This window comes from Ursus maritimus, unplaced genomic scaffold, assembly GCF_017311325.1.
Source record: "Ursus maritimus isolate PB19 unplaced genomic scaffold, ASM1731132v1 scaffold_19, whole genome shotgun sequence".
Classification (NCBI taxonomy): Eukaryota; Metazoa; Chordata; class Mammalia; order Carnivora; family Ursidae; genus Ursus; species Ursus maritimus.
This window is the reverse complement of record NW_024424341.1, coordinates 48578714-48596224: the sequence shown is the minus strand read 5'-3', so window position 1 is coordinate 48596224 and position 17511 is coordinate 48578714. Positions and strand designations below refer to the sequence as shown.

The 17511-nt window shown below is 53.3% G+C and overlaps 3 protein-coding genes across 3 annotated transcripts in view; 2 read left to right on the top strand and 1 right to left on the bottom strand.

Annotated features, from left to right (window-relative positions):
* SPACA6 (sperm acrosome associated 6) overlaps positions 1–8044 on the top strand; it is a 17127-nt gene extending 9083 nt beyond the window's left edge. The window contains exons 9-10 of the mRNA XM_040632973.1: positions 2094–2132; positions 7861–8044. Coding sequence (XP_040488907.1) covers positions 2094–2127 — 34 coding nt within the window. The 3' untranslated portion in view covers positions 2128–2132; positions 7861–8044. The remainder of the gene's footprint in view (positions 1–2093; positions 2133–7860) is intronic.
* LOC121103348 (sperm acrosome membrane-associated protein 6-like) lies at positions 26–2196 on the top strand. Its single transcript, XM_040632990.1, has 4 exons — positions 26–548; positions 673–774; positions 1137–1293; positions 1372–2196. Exons 1-4 carry the CDS (start codon positions 438–440, stop codon positions 1584–1586), a joined length of 585 nt encoding a protein of 194 aa, XP_040488924.1. The 5' UTR covers positions 26–437; the 3' UTR covers positions 1587–2196.
* A 2-nt stretch (positions 8045–8046) lies between the features above and the next one.
* HAS1 (hyaluronan synthase 1) lies at positions 8047–16777 on the bottom strand. Its single transcript, XM_040634406.1, has 5 exons — positions 16769–16777; positions 12658–13365; positions 11203–11428; positions 10465–10597; positions 8047–8722 (listed from the first exon to the last, which is right to left on the bottom strand). The coding sequence occupies exons 1-5, from the start codon at positions 16775–16777 to the stop codon at positions 8047–8049; spliced, it is 1752 nt and encodes a 583-aa protein (XP_040490340.1).
* Between the last annotated feature and the right edge of the window lie 734 nt (positions 16778–17511).

The window sequence follows — 17511 nt, the reverse complement described above, 5'->3', positions numbered from 1 at the left end:
CCCCCTCGAAGGAAACCATCTGGCCCAGTAACCCATCCTCTAGGGGAGCTTCAGGGGGGCACTTCCAGGCCTTCCGGGATAGTAACGCTTCCTCTCTCTCCACAGTCCGGGCCTGCATCCCTCCCTGCGGTAAGCACTTCATTCCAAGCTCAGAATTGAGGGGGAAGGGAGGTGGTCGGGAGCGAAACCTGGGACTTAGAACGGGAGACCAATAAGAACCCTGGAGACCAGTAATTAAACCAGGTATTGCTCACAAACCTCATATAAGGCGGGCCTGAAAGCAAAAAGAAGCCAATAAGAGTCCTAGAGGCTGGAGAGTGTTGCGAGCCAGCCAGTGAGCGCAGGGAAGGCGGCGCCCAGGACCTGTCTGGCCGTTAGCGCCCGGGAGCCTTAACAGACCTTAACTTGGCCAAAGGGACCCGGGCTGGGGAACGCAGATGGAGCCCAGGAGCAGCGTTTCCGTCCCACAGGACTCCAGGAGGTCGCCCGGCGTTTCCACTGCCGCGGCTGCTACTCCACGGTCTGCGACCTCCCGCTGGACTGTCCAGGTGAGAGGCGGGGCCTGCAAGGGGAAGGAACCGGACGGACCGGAGGAACGAGAGCTGAGCAGAGAAGGGACCGGGCAAGACGGGGGCGGGCTCGGGCGGTGACGCGGACCTGTTTTCAGTTCAGGACTTGACTGTGATTCGGGGTCATCAGGCTAAGTTCTCTTGCACTGTGAACTTCCAACTGCCTAAGGAGGAAATCACCTATTCCTGGAAGTTCGCAGGAGGTGTGAGTCGGAGCGGGGCCGGCGCGAAGGGCTTAGGACAAGGGTTACGCTTCTCTAGAGGGTGGGGGGTAAGGACGCAGGGGGTGGGGCTCGGGGGAGCTCGGTCTAGATTCAGGCTTCGTGCAAGGGGAGGGTCCCGGGATTTAGAAGTGGAGGCCAGGCTCAGGTGGCTTAGAGGGGCGGGATCGTGCGTGAAGGGTCTGTGAATAAGGGGTTAGGGGTGGGGCCACGGCTCAAGAAGGCGTGGTCTAGCCCGGGGACCGGGCTTGAACGTTACATTTCGGCGAGACGCGGCAGACGGAATCTGACCTGGGCTGGGGCGAAGCGCCTCTCCTCCCGCCGCCTCAGCCCGAGCGTCCCGCAGGTCCGGACGCAGGACGTATCCTACTTCCAAGACCTCCCGCAGGCCCGAGGATACCTGGCGCGGATCCGGCCGGTGCAGCCCGCGCACCGCGGGACTTTCTCTTGTGTGATCCAGCACGACCAGCTCCTCCTGGCGCGGCTCTACTTCTTTCTTAACGGTGCGGGCGGGGCTGCGCAGGGGGCGGGGCTGCGCAGGGGGCGGGGTTCGCGTCTGACTGACGTGCGTGCCCCCGCAGTGACTGGTGCGCCCCCACGTGGGGAGACCGAGCTCCAGGTCTCCTTTCGGGAAGTGCTGCGTTGGGCGCCGCGGGAGGCGGAGATGATCGAACCTTGGAGGCCAAGCCTGGGTGAGCTGTTGGCCAGGCCCGAGGCTCTGACGCTGAGCAACCAATGCCTGCTCGCGGCCGTCGCGGCCTTAGCATCAGCCAGTGCGACCCTTGTGGTGTGGTGAGTTCCCTGGACCCCGGAGTTCCAGCATCCTCTCTCTTTCCTCAGACCTGGTGTCCAGCATCCTCATACCTAGGAGTCCAGGCCCCCGACCACCTCCTCCCTCAGACCCAGGAGTCCAGGCCCCAGTCCTCCCTCAGACCCAGGAATCCAGACCCCCAACCCCCTCCACCCTCCGACCCAGGAGTCTAGGCCCCCACCTCCCTTCTCCCTCAGACCCAGGATTCTAGACCCTCAGCCTCCTCCTCCCTCAGACCCAGGAGTCCAGGCCCCCAGTCCCCTCCTCCCTCAGACCCAGGAGTCTAGACCCTCAGCCCCCTCCTCCCTCAGACCCAGGAGTCTAGACCCCCCAGTCCCCTCCTCCTCCAGTTTCAGGAGTCCAAGCCCCCAGGCCCTCTTCCCTCAGATCCAAGAGTGCAGGCCTTACCTACCTTTGGGACCCAGGCTTCCAGAACCCAGATATCTAATCCCCAACCTCTCCCGCAACACAAATGCCTGCTTGTTTCCCCAGGGTATTCTTCCGATGGTACTTCAAGGGCAACTAACAAAGGTATCTTTTTCTTACTTCCTGATCTTATTTTAATTCCTAAAATAAAGAATACATTTCGGCTCTGTAGATCCGTTCATCTTTGAAGGTGGTCACTGCTACGCAGGTAGGAGGAGGGGCAGCATACCCCCAATATGCCCAGGTGGCTGTTCCTCTAATGACACTAATATGTAGAGCTGTCACAGTGCCAGGTCCTGTGCTGAGGACTTTAGGTACAAGCCCAGACCCCCCCCGGATTTCTGGCAGTTTCTTCGACCTTTCAACCTGCAGAAATGGAGCCCTTAACGTCGCTTTGGGGTTTTTTTGTGTGTGTGTTCTTTTTGGGTTTTGGTTTTTGGGTGCAAAAAGGTGATTTTATTAAAGCACAGGGACAGGACCTGTGGGCAGAAAGAACTGCCCTTGATGTTTCTTTGAAAGCCTGTTCCTCCTCAAGGCTTTCCTGCCGAGGGCACCGCCATCCACCCAGCTGCTCATCCGGAAACCTGAGTTTAATTCCTCCTCCACTTCTGCTTCCATGGCTCAGCCTTTTTAACTCCTAAACATCTTGTGTAGCTGGCTTCTCTGAGGTCCCAGTCACTATCGTCCCTTGCCTGGATCACAGCAGCAGCATTCCCGCTCGCCTCCCTGCCCCGACGCAGCTTTGCCCCACCGTGGGCCATCCTCCACAGAACAGCCGGAGTAATATTTTAAAGTATGTCAGATCAGGTCACTCCTCTGCTCAAAAGCTTTCAGTGGCTCCCTGTGTCCATTGGAACAAAATCCAGTTCTTAGTCAAGGCCTCCAAGATGCTCCTGGGTCTGGCCCTTGCTGACCTGGCAAGCCTTGTCCCTTACCGCTCTTCTCCCTGATCTTTCTACCCTGCAGTCTGTCTGGCCTTTGCTTATTCCTTACACCTGTCCTCATTCTTGTCACCCTCGTCAGGACCTGGTTCCATGCTGTTTCCTGCCTAGAATAAGGTTTTGTCCCTTTTGTATCTAGTTAACTCAGTTATGGTAGCCCCTGAAAACCCTTTACATATATTAACCTATTTAATCCCCACGATGACTCTGTGTATCTGGCACTATGTTTGCCGGATTCCACTTCCCTTTTCTTGTCGCCCTCTTTACTTTCTAGCCCCACTAGCCATTTTTTTGTCCCCTGAACATGCAAGGCTGAGTCCCATGTTTGGGCCTTTGCACATGCTTTTCTTCATATTTGAAATGACTTTACTGTGACTCTCACAGAGCTACCTCCCTCTCACTGCTTAGGTCCCACTCAAATGTCATCTTCGCTGACTACTTCCCTCCCCCTCAACTGACATCCCCCTGTTCTAGCTTGTGCGTAGTACTCATTGGGACTTAATGTCAACCTGTGTGTGTTATTCAGATCTGTGTCTTCCCACCTAAAAGATAAGTTCCTTCTGGGCATCTACTCGTTCTTGTTCACTGATATATTCCCCTCTACCCACTCATTCAGAGAATATTTACTAAGTGCCTGGCATTTTCAAGGCACCGTAGAGACAGCAATGAAGAAATCAGAACAGACAAAAATCTGCGTCCTCATGGAGTTTAGATTCTTTTGGGGAAGGGTGCAAAGAGAGAGGGAGAGAAAGAGTCTTAAGCCAGCTCCACACCCAATGTGGAGCCCAACATGGGGCTCGATCTCCCAGCACTGAGGTCATGACCTGAGCCAAAATCAAGAGTCAGATCCTTAACTGACTGAGCCACCCAGGCACCGCATGGAGTTTAGATTGTAATGGATGGTCAGATAATAAACAAGAAAATTAAGCACAGTAAGACATGGATCAAGGCAGAAACAGCAGGGGCAAATGCCCCTGAGTGCGCCTAGTGTTGGGGATGTGGCCGGGAGGCATCTGGAACAGGACTTTAGGAAATGAATATGCAGTGAGGTCAGAGAGAATGTGAGGGGATCAGATCATGCAGGACCTTGGCCACTGTAAGGTCTGGATTTTCCTCTGAGATGAGTTATGGGCAGTTTTTGAGGCAAGAAGGGTCATGATCTGATTTGATTTGCATGGCTACTGCATGGATAAACTGTAGGCGACAGGGGTGGAAGCAGGAACCACTGTTAGGTGCTGTGGTAATCTGGACAGCTTTAATTCGGGAAGGAGATGGGGGCAAAGTGGTGACAGTGAGGAGCAGTGGTTCTAGATCTGTCCTGGTGGTAGAACCACTGGGGTTTGCTGATGGATCGGGATGTTGGGTGTGAGGGAAGAAAAGAGAAGGGGCAGGTGTCAATGGTCATGGCAGCAGCAATGTCAGTAGAACCCTCTGCCATGACAGAACATTCTAGATATGCATTGTCCATTGTGATGGCCATGAAGCAGGTCAAATGTGGCCGGTGATACTGAGGAGCTAAATTTATTTTATTTTTTTTAAGATTTTATTTATTTATTTGAGAGAGAGAGAGAGCACGAGCAGGGGGAGCGGCAGGCAGAGGGAGAGGGAGAAGCAGACTCCCCACTGAGCAGGGAGACCGATGCAGGACTCCATCCCAGGACCCTGGGATCATGACCTGAGCCAAAGGCAGATGCTTAACCGACTGAGCCACCCCGGTGCCCCCGAGGAGCTAAATCTATAATCTTTTATAGCTCTAATAATTTAAATTGTCCCTCATCTCTGAAGACAGAAGTCATAGAGGCAGGTGTCTGGGCATCCTGGGTATAACTCTGCATCGCCCTCTTTGTTGCCTTGACTAGGGGCTGCTGGAAGGCAGGGGCTGCCTCTTACTCATTTCTGTATTTGCAAACCCGGCAAAGTGTGGAATTCAGTACATACTTGGTAAATGGTTTTGGGACTGATTGACGTCATCAAAGAATGAGTGAACGAGAAAAAAAAGCCCTATGTGGTAGGGGCTACTGTTGTGCAAAGTGCAGTTCTAGCGTTTTTGGTGTGAGCAGCTGGAACGTCCGAGTTCTGTCAGAGAAGCAGGTGTCATCGGGATTGAGGAGGAAGAGGAGCACAGATGAGGTGTTGGGTCTGGTGAGGAGGTATCCCAAGTGGAAGTGTCCTGGAGGCAGTGGGGTACACGAGTCTGGAATTCAGGGGTGAGGTCTGATCTGAAGATACAAGTTGCAGAGGCCCCTCTCCAGGCACAGAGCGTGAATGAGGCATGCAGAGCCACGCCACTGGATACACAGAAGAAATGAGTGTCGCTGGATGAGAGAAGTGCGTAGGAGGACGTTTCCCCAAAGTTAAGCAGCCTGAACCATGAAGGGGAACTGAGAAGGAAAACGGGGAAAGCAAGGCAGCTGCGGCATTCTGAAAGCCAAGCGAAGAAAGCATTTCAAGGAGAGTGATCAGCTGGGTCAGATGCTGCCACGTGGTGATAGAAGAGGCCTGAGAATTGGCCATTGGTTTTAACAACAGGGACATCCGTGATGAACTTGACCAGAGCCATTTCCATAGAGTGGGGTGGGGTGGGGGGGAGCCATCTGATGGGCATGGGTTTAAAAGTCAGTGGGAGGCCACACACACACACACACACACACACACACACGTCATCAGGGAAATGCAAATCAAAACCACAGTGTGATACCATTTCACACCCCCTGGGAGGCTGTAATCAAAAAGTCTGGTGAGGGGCACCTGGGTGGCTCAGTCCGTGAAGCGTCTGCCTTTGGCTCAAGTTATGGTCCCAGGGTCCTTGGATCGAGCCCCGAATTGAGCTGCCTGCTCAGCAGGGAGTCTGCTTCTCCCTCTCCCTCTACTCCTCACCCTACTCATGCGCTCTCTCTCAAATAAATAAAATCTTTTTTTTTTTTAAGTCAGGTGATAACAAATATTGGTGAGGATATAAGGAAATCGGAACACTCCTACTTTGCTGGTGGGAATATAAAATGGTCCCGGCGCTGTGAAAACCATCTGGCACTTCCTCAACAAATTAAACAGGATCACCATATGACTCAGCAACTCCACTCCTAGAGAATTCCACCCAAGAGAACGGAACCCATGTTCACACAAAAACTTGTATGTGAATGTTCATAGCATTATTCAGTGACCAAAAAATGGAAACATCCCAAATGTCCATCAACTCATAAATGGGTAAACCAAATGTGATACATCCCTACGACGGACTATCATTTGGCAATAAAAAGGAGTGAGCCAAGGATACGTGCATGTCTGCAGAGACGGGGAGTAGACTATGGTGGCCTAGGGCAGCGAGGTGGTTTCCCAGTGAGGAATGCAAGGGACTGTCAGTGGGCATGGGGTTCCTTTTTGAGGGAGAGGAAAATGTTCGAAAATGAGATGACGCTACTGGTTGCACAAGTCTATAAACTTACTAAAAACCACTGAATTACACACTTGAAATGGCTGAACTTTGTGGGAGAGAAACTGGAGACAAATAGAAACGGCCCTCAAAGAGTTCTGCTGTTTGAAATGAGGCAGTACGGGGTGCCTGGCTGGCTCAGTTGGCAGAGCGTGCGAAAGATCTTGGGGTCGTGAGTTAGAGCCCCATTGGGGGTAGAGATTACTTTAAAAAAAATGAGACAGTAGCTCAGGCAGAAATAGGTCAAGACGGGGAGTCTTTTTTTTTTTTTTTTAAGATTTTATTTATTTATTCGACAGAGATAGAGACAGCCAGCGAGAGAGTAAACACAAGCAGGGGGAGTGGGAGAGGAAGAAGCAGGCTCATAGCGGAGGAGCCTGATGTGGGGCTCGATCCCATAATGCCGGGATCACGCCCTGAGCCGAAGGCAGACGCTTAACGACCGCGCCACCCAGGTGCCCCAAGACGGGGAGTCTTAAAAATCAGAGAGTGAGGGGTGCGTCGGTGGCTCAGTTGGTTGAGTGTCTGCCTTCGGCTCAGGTCATGATCCTGGGGTCCTGGAACTGAGTCCCACATTGGGCTCCCTGCTCAGCGGAGAGCCTGCTTCTCCCTCTCCCTCTGCCGCTCCTGCTGCTTGTGCTCCCTCTCTCCCTCACTCTATTGAATAAATAAAAATCTTTAAAAAATGTATTTAAAAAATCGGAGAGTGACAGCACATTTGGATGCTGATGGTAAAGACCCCGTGGGGAGGGAAGAATTGATGACGTGGGAAGAATGGAAGGAGTGAGATCTTTGAGTAGACCAGAGGGCATGAGGCCAGTGCCCCAGTGGAAGGGGTTGGCATTGGAGCACAGACAGTTCGCCCTCAGGAACGGGGAAGAGTGGCCTGCGTGGGCACAGATGCAGATCAGTGGAAAGACGCGCAGGTGGGACTGAAAGTTTTCTTCTTGTCACCTTTGTTCTCACAGTGAGATGGGAAGCAAGCTAAGGGTGAGGTGCTAGGGGTTTGAGGAGACAAGATATGACTTACCTTTCTCAGAGAGTAGCCAAGTAGACGGACCAGGAAAAGGCCCTCCACAGTACCTAACGGTGTCCCCACATAGTAGGCACTCCATAAGTATCTGTGATGAGAAGTTGAGAAATTTAACCCTCACAACTGTGACCCAGGGGATTATTATCCCTGTTTCCCGAAGAAGGAGCATGTCTACGTTCAAACAGGTGGCACCCAAGACAGAGCCACGAGTCCTCAACCTTCGACCATATAGCGCTTCAGTTCTCAAAAAAAGGGGGGGGGGAGACCCAGAAGAAAATAAATAAAATTCTTTATTATATCCTAATCACACAGTACAAATGGATATTAAATAAGAACAGGGAGAAAGCAGGCCCCAGGACAGCATGTGGGGACCCTTGTCCCCCTTACCCTTAAAAATCCACACCCTGATCAATAAATACCCCTCCCCAGGGACCCTGAAGTCCTAGCCCCAAAACAGTCCAGGCTGAAGAATCTTGGATCGACCCCCTCGCTTCACAGAGGAGGGAAACTGAGGCCCAGAAAATCACCCAGCAAGTCCGTGGCTCCTGGGGCCCCCCTGCTGGTTTCCGCTCGCCTCCCTTGAAGTCCCTGGGCGAGCAGCGCGCACACCTGGACTCACACCTGGACCCGGTAGCCACCCGACCGCCGGCGGCAGAGCCTCCGCACGCCCACCCAGTAGAGCGTCAGCATGACCACCCAGTACCCCACGTAGGCGCCAGCCCCTGCGGCCAGGTGGTGGGCCTCGGCGGCGCGGGAAGGCCCGCTCCAGTCGGCCCGGGCCTCGTGCACCACGCTGCGGACCAGGCCGCCCAGCAGCAGCAGAGCCCAGAGGGCCAGCGGCAGCAGGGGGACGTAGTTGGCGGCCAGCTTCCGGCGGCCGGACGTGCCCCAGCCGCTCTGGTTCATGGTGGCCAGCGCCAGGAACTTGGCGGGCAGGAGGCCGCACATGTAGAGCGGCGCGTAGAGCGAGAGCAGCACCATGCGCGGGCAGCCGCGCAGCCAGGCCGCGAAGGCCGCCTTGGCCAGCGCCACGCCCTGCACGCACAGCAGCACCCAGAGCAGCGCCCACGGGCGGCCCGCGTAGAAGAGCCGCAGCACGGTGGCCGCCACGAAGAAGGGGAAGAGGCCCGAGACCACCGCCTCGTAGGTCATCCACGCGTGGTGCCGGTGCCACCAGAGCGCGTTGTACAGCCACTCGCGGAAGTAGGACTTGGACCAGCGCGTCTGCTGGCTCAGCCAGCGCAGGAAGGACGAGGGCGTCTCGGAGTAGCAGCGGGACCGGGAGGTGTACCTGCGCCAGGGGCAAGGCAGGGCATCAGCACCGCCCTCGCGGTGGCAGCACAGGCACCAGAGCCAGAAAAGGCCGCTGCGGCCCGACAACCGCGGGGCTGCCAGCTTTCTCCACCGCCCTGGGCCTCGCGTGCTCACAAGTAAAACGGGATCGACAAGGATTCCTACCTAATAGGGCTGTGGGGAGCCCTGAATGAGGATGTTGTACTTGCTCAATAAATACTAGCAACTCCTGCTGTTTGTGGATGACTAATATCACGACTGCCGTTACTAACACCATTACAGTTACTGACCTATTACTAATGCTATCACTAATCTATTACGAATACTCCAGCGCTCACTCTTATTGGCAGGCCCCGTGGTGAGGAACAAGCCAGGCGATGTTCCTACCCAGGGCAGCCCATGTGTTCGAGCTCAAGGGACCCATCAAGCCCCCTTCCTGTGGCGGCAGTGGACATCCTAGTCGAGCCCCACCCAGTTCGCAACTAAGCCTACACAAGGCTAGGATCCCGTTTACGGAAGGTCATCAGGTGGCTACTAACAGTCAAGTTTGTTAGGAGGCGTCAAAATATTCTATCCCCGCGGGGATTACTTGACACGGTCCCGTCTCCTTCCCCGTGTCGCCTGGCATCCTCAGTAGCCTCCCTGCCCTGCCCTTGTCTCCTGCAGTCTGTACTCAAAACAGCTGCCGGAGGGATCCTGTTACAACGACACGTCACCCCTCTGCCCAGAGCCCTCCCATGGCTCCCTCATTTTCGTTCAAAGTTCTTGGGTGGCCTATAAGGCTTTCTTGAGTGTGCCTCGTTACCACTCTGTCCTCCCCTGATGCTCTCCCCCTTGCTAGGGCTCCCGCTGCACCATTTCAAGCCTCCATCCCTGCCCTTCCTAGGGCATCCTAGTTAACACTTCATCCCCTGCTCGCAGACTCTCTAACCCCCTTGCCTGGCACATCCATTATCCAGCCCCATTATCCAGCCTACTGCAGGTTCTCTTTAGTTACTGTCTCCCCAGTAGGTGTGAGCATGAATTTGTGTCTCTTGTTAATGGCTGCATCCTCAGAGCTTAAAACACTGTAATGAGGGGGCGCCTGGCTGGCTCTGTGGGAAGAGCGTGCTGTTCTTGATCTTGGGGTCGTGAGTTCGAGCCCCACGCTGGGCATAGAGATTACTTAAATAAATAAACTTAAATAAAAACACATTGTAATGAAAGCTTGCCTTGTGAATGAATGCATGGGTTCCCTCGGTGTACCCCAAGTTCTCCCTGTCCCTTTCACGGGGTCTAGCTTTGTAGAAACCTCTTTCCCCTGAACTCGACCTGGTCGAACCCATACTCCCCGAGTCTCACTGCATTACAACTCTTCCTGAAGCACTCGATTCTTCTCGCTGACTCCCTCACTAAATCCCACTCTCTTTCCCTTCCCACCTCACTTGAGGCACCTGTGCTGCTGGGGCAGGGCCATCACGCCCCATCTCATGCGGTATCTTCTAGGTGGAACTCCCCACCCTCACCTTGTCTCACTTGGTGGGGTCCACTGGGTCACATGATCAATGTAAATGCCACCCCTGCCCCTTCCAGTATCTTCCACTCTCCCCTAATGTCTCACTTGGGAGAGCCCCCTGTCCTGCAAGATACTTTGGGTTTGGAGAATTCCCAACGCGCGCACACACACACACACACACACACACACACACACACAGTCACTGGCCTCCATGCACACCCAACTACCTGATCCCCTCAGCTTACTTGGTGGCATAGCCCATGCTGAGCATGCGGTTGGTGAGGTGCCGGTCATCCCCGAAGGTGCAGTGGGTACCCAGGAACTTCTGGTTGTACCAGGCCTCAAGGAACTGCTGCAGGAGGTTGTTCCTGTACAGGCCTAGGTGGGGGGCGGGGAGTACAGGAGCGTCAGCCTCCACTGTCGCCAACACTGTCCCCAATCCTGTCTCCAACCCAACTCACCTCCAATTCCAGCCCCATCCTCAACCATCGCAATCCTGTCCTCAGCCCCATCTCCAGCAACAACTCCAGCCCCAATCCCATTCTCAACGCCAATCCTTCCTCAACCCCATACCCATCCCAAATGTGTCCCGATCCTGTCCCTGACCCACACCCACATCCACTTGGACAGCAAAGCCACCCCAACTCCATCCTCAACCCCATATCCATTCTCAGCCCTGTCGCCTACCCATCCCCATCCCCAAACCCTTTACCAACCCCAAACTTGGCCCCAACCCTGTCCTTGACTCCAATTCCATCCCATTCCCTTTCCCAAACCTGTCCCCATTCCCTATTCCCATCCACACCCTTTCTCCAACCCCACCAAACACCATCCCACCTTCAACTTCCAGTCGTAGCCCTACCCCCAATCCCTGTTGCAGCGCTATCTTTGTCCCCAATCTCAATCACATCCTCAACCCGTTCTGGCTCCCTCTTGCCCTCTCCACCCTATCCATGGCCCTCCTGAGCCCTACCCCTGCTCACCTAGGGGGCCACTGATGCAGGACACACAGTGGAAGTAGCTCTGACAAGCCCGCTCCACGTTGAAGGCCACCCAGTACCGCAGGCTGCTGAGGAAGCTGACCCAGGAGTCCAGGGGGTTAAGGATCCGCACATCCCCCCCAACAGCCCCTACCCGGGGGTCCTCGTCCAGCACCCGCACCAGCTCCAGCAGTGCCATGGGGTCCAGCCTTGTGTCCGAATCACAGACCTGTGGGGTGGAAGGGGCCAGGATCAGACCAGATCCCTACCCAGGGCTGGCGGTTGAGGGGAGGGCACTAAGGGGTGGGGAGCTGCTGGGACACTCTGCACCTGATCTGAACATAACTTTCACTTTTGTAGTAATTTTCAATGTCTAATCACACTTTAGGATGACCTCCCTAAGACCCATAACCTTGTATCATACCCTCCTCTGGCATGTGGCTGAGACCTGGAACTTGCTTCTAACCCATAGGATATGGCAAAAGTGATGGCACACAACTCCCATGATTATATTGCCTTATATACAAATAGTAAAGGAGTTTTGCAATGTAATTAAGATCCCTAATCTATTAAGATTTCCTGGGTGGGTCTGACCTAATCAGGTGACCCCTTTAAAAGAAGGTCTAGAAGTCAGAGACTTTCTCTTGCTGGTCTCAAAGATGTTTTATGACCGCAAGAAAATGAATTCTGCCCACAAATCCATGAGCTTGGAAGAGGCCCCCGAGCCTTAGATAGGACCCAGCTCTAGCTGACATCACGATCATAGCCTGATGGTACCCGAACAGACAGTTAAGCTTTGCCCAGACTCCTGATTCATGGAAAGTAGGAGATAATAAGTGTTTTGTTTCACGCTGCCAAATTTGTGGTCATCTGTTAGGCAGCCATAGAAAACTAAAGCAGTGCATTACCGAATGAATTTCTACATTGGATGAAGACAGGAAGAAATCTCTACATTGAATGGGTGAATAAATAAAGCAGTGAATGATTTCTACATTGGATGGATAAATGAATAAATCTTTAGATTGAGTGGATGGATGGATGGATGGATGGATGAACAAGGGAAGAAAGAGTCTGCATCCAAGAGGTAAATGAATAACATAAACGAACGACCTCCCTATTGGAGAGAGGGATGTAAGAAGGGATGAGTGATGTCAACTACAATTTTAAAAAATGTATGCGTAGGAGTGAACGAGTATGCAACTGGAGAATGAATGAATGAAGAAAGGGAGGAATTAACGAATCGCTACACGATGAATAAAATGAGTGGTCTCCTTATTGGATGGATGGATAGATGGACGTAAGAAACAATGAGTGAGGGAAAGAATCCCTACACTGAATGGCTGGCTAAACAAAGGGAGTTAGAAAGAGGTGCCTTCCAATCTCTGCACTGAAGAATCTTGGAGAAGAGTGTCAGGGGCACAGCGGAGCGAGGGCACCTTGCACGCACCTTGCACTCACCTGCACGTAGTCCACTGAGTCGCCAAGCGCCTTGAAGGCAGTGTACATGACCTCGCGCTTGCCGCCCCAGCGCTGCGCCACGCACACACACCTGTGCGTCCTCACCAGCGCCTCCACCGCCAGCCGCCCGGGGTCCTCGGCCTCCACCTCCCGGTAGGCGCCCGTGCCCGCAGCGCCAGCCGCCGCCGGTTCCCAGGGCTGGTGGTAGTTGCCGTCCCACACGTAGGTGGCGGGGTCCTCGTCGGCGAAGACCTCGCGAAACATGTCCACCATGTAGAGGTCCTCGGCGCGGTTGCCGTCCACCACCATGAGGACGCGCAGCCGCGCGCGCGGGTACTGCAGGGCGCGGGCGGACACCAGGCACTGGCGCAGGTACGCCGGGTCCTCCTGGTACGCCGAGATGGTCAGCGCCACGCTGCGCGCCGCCGCCGCGTCCAGGGGCCCCCGCGCCGCCGCCCGCCGCGCCGCCGCCGCCACCCGCCGGTGCTCCAGGTACGCGAAGAGGCTCTGCGCCACCAGGTGCGCGGAGAGGAAGGCCCCGTAGAGGCCGAAGGCCAGGAGGCCATAGCGATCGGAGGCGAGCGGCACCCCGGCGGCGTAGGCCCAGGTCATGAGGCCCAAGATGAGCAGCGCGAAGGTGATCGTCAGCACCCGCCGGGCCAGGCCAGAGCAGTGGCGGGCGGCCCGGGTGGGCTTGGGCAAGTCCTGCTGGGAGCAGAAAGAGGAGAGAGCAAGGGGTTAAGAATCCTGAAATCCTCTTCTGGGAAGGGAACACCTAGGGTTTTTCTCCCCAAGCCAATACAACATCTCCTTTTTGTAAAGAAAATCCCCTGGGCACCGCAAAGTTATTTTCACTAATGAAAATAATTGTGGCAAACAGCAAAGCTTGATGCCTGATTATATTAGATTGATTCTAATACATTTTCCCCACATTTTAAACAGCTCTTCAATCCATGAGGATTACACTCAACGGAATGTCACAGTTTAATTAACAGGGGTTCTCGTCCCCTCCCGCTTCTCAGCGGCACATAGAATAATCACTCATCTCACAATTAAAGGTTTCTTAGTGTTGAGATCATCATCATCATCTTAAAAATAATGCAATGTGTTGGGGCGCCTGGGTGGCTCAATCGGTTAAGCGTCTGCCTTCTGCTGGGGTCATGATTCCAGGGTCCTGAGATCAAGCCCCTCATCTGGCTCCCTGCTCATCCGGGAGCCTGCTTCTTCCTCTCCCTCTGTGTCCCTCTCCCTCTGCCTGCCTCTCCCCCTGCTTGTGATTTCTCTGTGTGTCAAATAAATAAATAAATAAAATATTTTAAAAAAATAATGCAATGTGGTATGTACCAGGTGCTGCTATAAGCCTTTTACAGAAATTAACTTATTTTAATCCTCGAGACAGCCCTATGAGGTAGGTACTATCATCCCCATTCTACAGACGAGGCAACTGAGTCAGAGAGAGGTGCAGCAACCTGCCCAAGGTCACACTTGGATAGCAGAGAAGCCAGGATTTGAACATAAGAATCCGGTCATTGAACTACCAGTTTATACACTGGCTTTACAGCTCAGGGGAGCTAGGGGGGAGGGGGTGCAGCAGATAATGTTTACTGTCACCATACACATAGCAAAACTGAGGACTGATTAAGCCAGGAAGAGTGGCTTGCTCAAGGTCACGAAGCTCACAGGTGGAGGAGTCTTTGCTCTGACTTCCCAAATTGCTCAGGTTCCCGGCAGGGCCAAGTGCCCAGTACGCATTGCAGGAAGAGCCCAGACCAGAGAAAGGGGTGCCTCCATTTCCTCATCTTGTAAAATGGGGATTTAGCCCCTTCTACACGCCAAGTACTGCTCCAAGTGTGCTAGATACTGGTACTCGCTCCTATTACAGATAAGGAAACTGAGGCCCAGGGAGGTGATTCTCGTGCCCAAGGCTACTCAGGCAGTCTGGCGCCATCGTCCTCTAAACTGCCTCCCGTGTCACCAGCTCCCATCTCACGGGCTTCTTTATGAGTTAAACGAGTCATTAGGATACAGATTTGTGTCGTCCAATACAGGCGTCACCAGCCACATGTGGCTACTGGGTCCTTGAAAAGCAGCCAGTATGACAGAGGAACTGAATTTTTAATTTTATTTAAATATTTAACTTTAGACACTGATACTTGATTCAATTATTGGAAAGCTTTTAAGTATGTTTGAAACAAGTAGGGTGTGGGAAGCTTCTTTTTCATTGGTAAATTTAATGAAATCTAAATGCAGATCAAGTATCTCCAATGAAAATACAGCATCTGCATGAGATGTGCTGCACATCTGGATTCTGAAGCCTTAGTTTGAAAAAAAGAGGAAAACATCTCATTAATATTTTTGTATTGGTCACATACTGAAATGATAGCTTTAAAAATCTTGTTATGAAGTTTCATGTTACGTTGTAGCAAATACAGTCTGATGTGTCTATTCATGAAATGATAGTATTTCTGAGAGATAGCAGGGGTCGGCACCCTACAGCCCCGGGGCCCAAATGCCTGCTACCCTTTTCACTACAACCCTGCAAGCTAAGACTAGTTTTTAGGTTGGTCTTTTTTTTTATTTTTTAAGTAATCTCTACACCCAATGTGGGGGTTCGAACTTACAACCCCAAGATCAAGAATCACATGTTCAGGGGTGCCTGGGTAGCTCAGTGCGTTAAGCACCTGCCTTTGGCTTGGGTCATGATCCCAGGGTCCTGGGATGGAGCCTCACATCAGGCTTCCTGCTCAGCAGGGAGTCTGCTTCTCCCTCTCCCTGTCGCTCCCCCTGCTGTAGTCTCTCTCTGTGTCAAATAAATAAATAAAAATCCTAAAAAAAATAAATAATCACATGCTTTACCAACTAAGCCAGTTGGGCATCCCTAGTTTTTACATTTTTAAATGGGTGAAAAAAGTCAAAAGAATAATATGTGGCATATGAAGATTACGTGAAATTCGTATTTCAGCATCCTTAAATCAAGTTTGATTGGCACACAGCCACACTCCTCTGTTTACGTACTGTCTATGGCTGATTCCACGCTACACCAAAGTTGAGTAAATGCAATAGAGATCATATGACACAAAAAAACTCAAATATTGACTATCTAGCTTTATACAGAAAAAGTCTGATGACCCCTGATACATTGGGTTATATAAAATATATTATTGAAATTAAGTTTACCTTTTTACTTATTTAAAATGTGGCTACTAAAATTTTTTGAATTATGTATGTGGCTCACCTGATGTTTCTATAGGTAGAGCTTTTAGCCTAGTAATAACTCAATATTAATAATTACATTATTAGTACTTCTTCTGGAATTCTCCTTCTCTGTTCTTTTGCTCCAAACCTGGCCCTGTCTGAGTTTCTCGGGCTGGCCCAGTTCGTCCTGGGGATCAATGAGATAGGTGGGTCACTGGAGGGTTCTAATGCCAATATTCAGAAACACACCTGTATCAGCTGTGGACACACAGCCCCACACATATGACAAGAGACACACAGTGTGTGTCTACATAGGAAAACATTCATATTCCAGAAGATAACCCTAGACACTTGCTCTTAGAACTTAGGGATCCTGAGACCTTCACCAACAGCCACACAGGTGAACTTGGGAACACACCCCCTTGAGCCGGAAGGAGCTAAGCCAGGAACAGATGCCCACAGAGCAACAAACACACAGGCACGCACTCGTGGGTCTGGGTGGAAGCAAAGGGACAGAGCTTCAGATAATAGTAACAGTTAAGGTTGAGCCCTATGAAATGGCCATTTTTTCAAGGGCAAAAGTGACCAGATATCCGCGATTTCATTTGGTTCAATTTGATAGTTACTGAACGCATAAAAGTAGAAATCCGGGCCACGTGTCAAGCAAATACAGCTCTGCCTCGCCCACTCGCGCCCCGCACGCAGACACGGACTCAAGGCGGGATCAGCAAGGACATGTCACATCTCATACACTACAGGCGGGACGGCCACCTACACAGGGGGATGGAACCCGCACGCTCCGATGGGGTCATTGTCCCACACTGACGGTCGCTGTCACGCACAGGAACGCGTGCTGTGCCCCTCACCCACGTGGTCGCACAGGTGCCAGAGTCCCCGCACGGCCGCCCGCACACACCTGTGTCATCGCTGCGGGTCCGGCGGGCGCTCCTCTCCTGCTCGCTCCCGGGTCTCGCTGTGGCTGGGGAGCCCGGGGGTCATTTGAAGACAGACGCAGGCGGGGGCGGAGGAGGGCTGACGTCAGGGAGGAGCTGGGCCAGGGGCTCTGAGGTCACGGACGAGTCGGGCAGCTCCACCCGCTTCCCGCCATTGCCCGCACCCCCGCGCCCGACGGCCTCCCTTCCCAGGGCCGCCGTCGCGCCCTTCCCTGCCCTCCCAGGCCTCCTTCTCGGCTCTCCGCTCTCTTCCCCCCTCTTCTCTCTCTCCATTTCTGCGTTCCTCCCCTTCCCTTTCTTTCCCGCCCCCCTCCACCCCCTCTGTCTTTCCTCCCGTCTGGTCTGCCCGATTGCTCTGCCCCCTCTCCCGCATCCCAGCCGCTAAGCCCCGGGGACCAGAAAATGCGCACACGTGCGTGGTTGTGGGTGTGGCCGCGCGCGCTGGCTGTGAGGCCCGCTGTCTGGAAGGAGCTGTGAGTGGTTGTGGGTCTGCAGGTGTGCGCGTGCAAGCGTGTGCGCGTGTGCCAGGGCCCGGGGAGGGGGCTGGGCACTGGGATTTGTCTTCCAGGGGTGAACTCAGAGTTGTGGGTCAGCTGCCCCCAGGGAGCCCCGGGAACCCGAGTCAGGGTGAAGGTGGCAGTGGCCTCGCTTAGACGCCAAAGAGACGGGGTCCTGAGGCTTCTAAGCCCCCAGCCCCTCAGGACCA

What these genes read in the sequence shown, in the direction of transcription:
- LOC121103348 (XM_040632990.1), top strand. Translation starts at nt 438, where the DNA reads ATGGAGCCCAGGAGCAGCGTTTCCGTCCCACAGGACTCCAGGAGGTCG. An exon ending in CCTCCCGCTGGACTGTCCAG is followed by an intron (nt 549 to 672) that starts GTGAGAGGCGGG and finishes TTTTCAGTTCAG; the next exon opens with GACTTGACTGTGATTCGGGG. An exon ending in CCTGGAAGTTCGCAGGAGGT is followed by an intron (nt 775 to 1,136) that starts GTGAGTCGGAGC and finishes AGCGTCCCGCAG; the next exon opens with GTCCGGACGCAGGACGTATC.
- HAS1 (XM_040634406.1), bottom strand. An exon ending in ACTCAGTGGACTACGTGCAG is followed by an intron (nt 11,429 to 12,657) that starts GTGAGTGCAAGG and finishes TCCACCCCACAG; the next exon opens with GTCTGTGATTCGGACACAAG. An exon ending in AGCATGGGCTATGCCACCAA is followed by an intron (nt 8,723 to 10,464) that starts GTAAGCTGAGGG and finishes CCCCTGGCGCAG; the next exon opens with GTACACCTCCCGGTCCCGCT.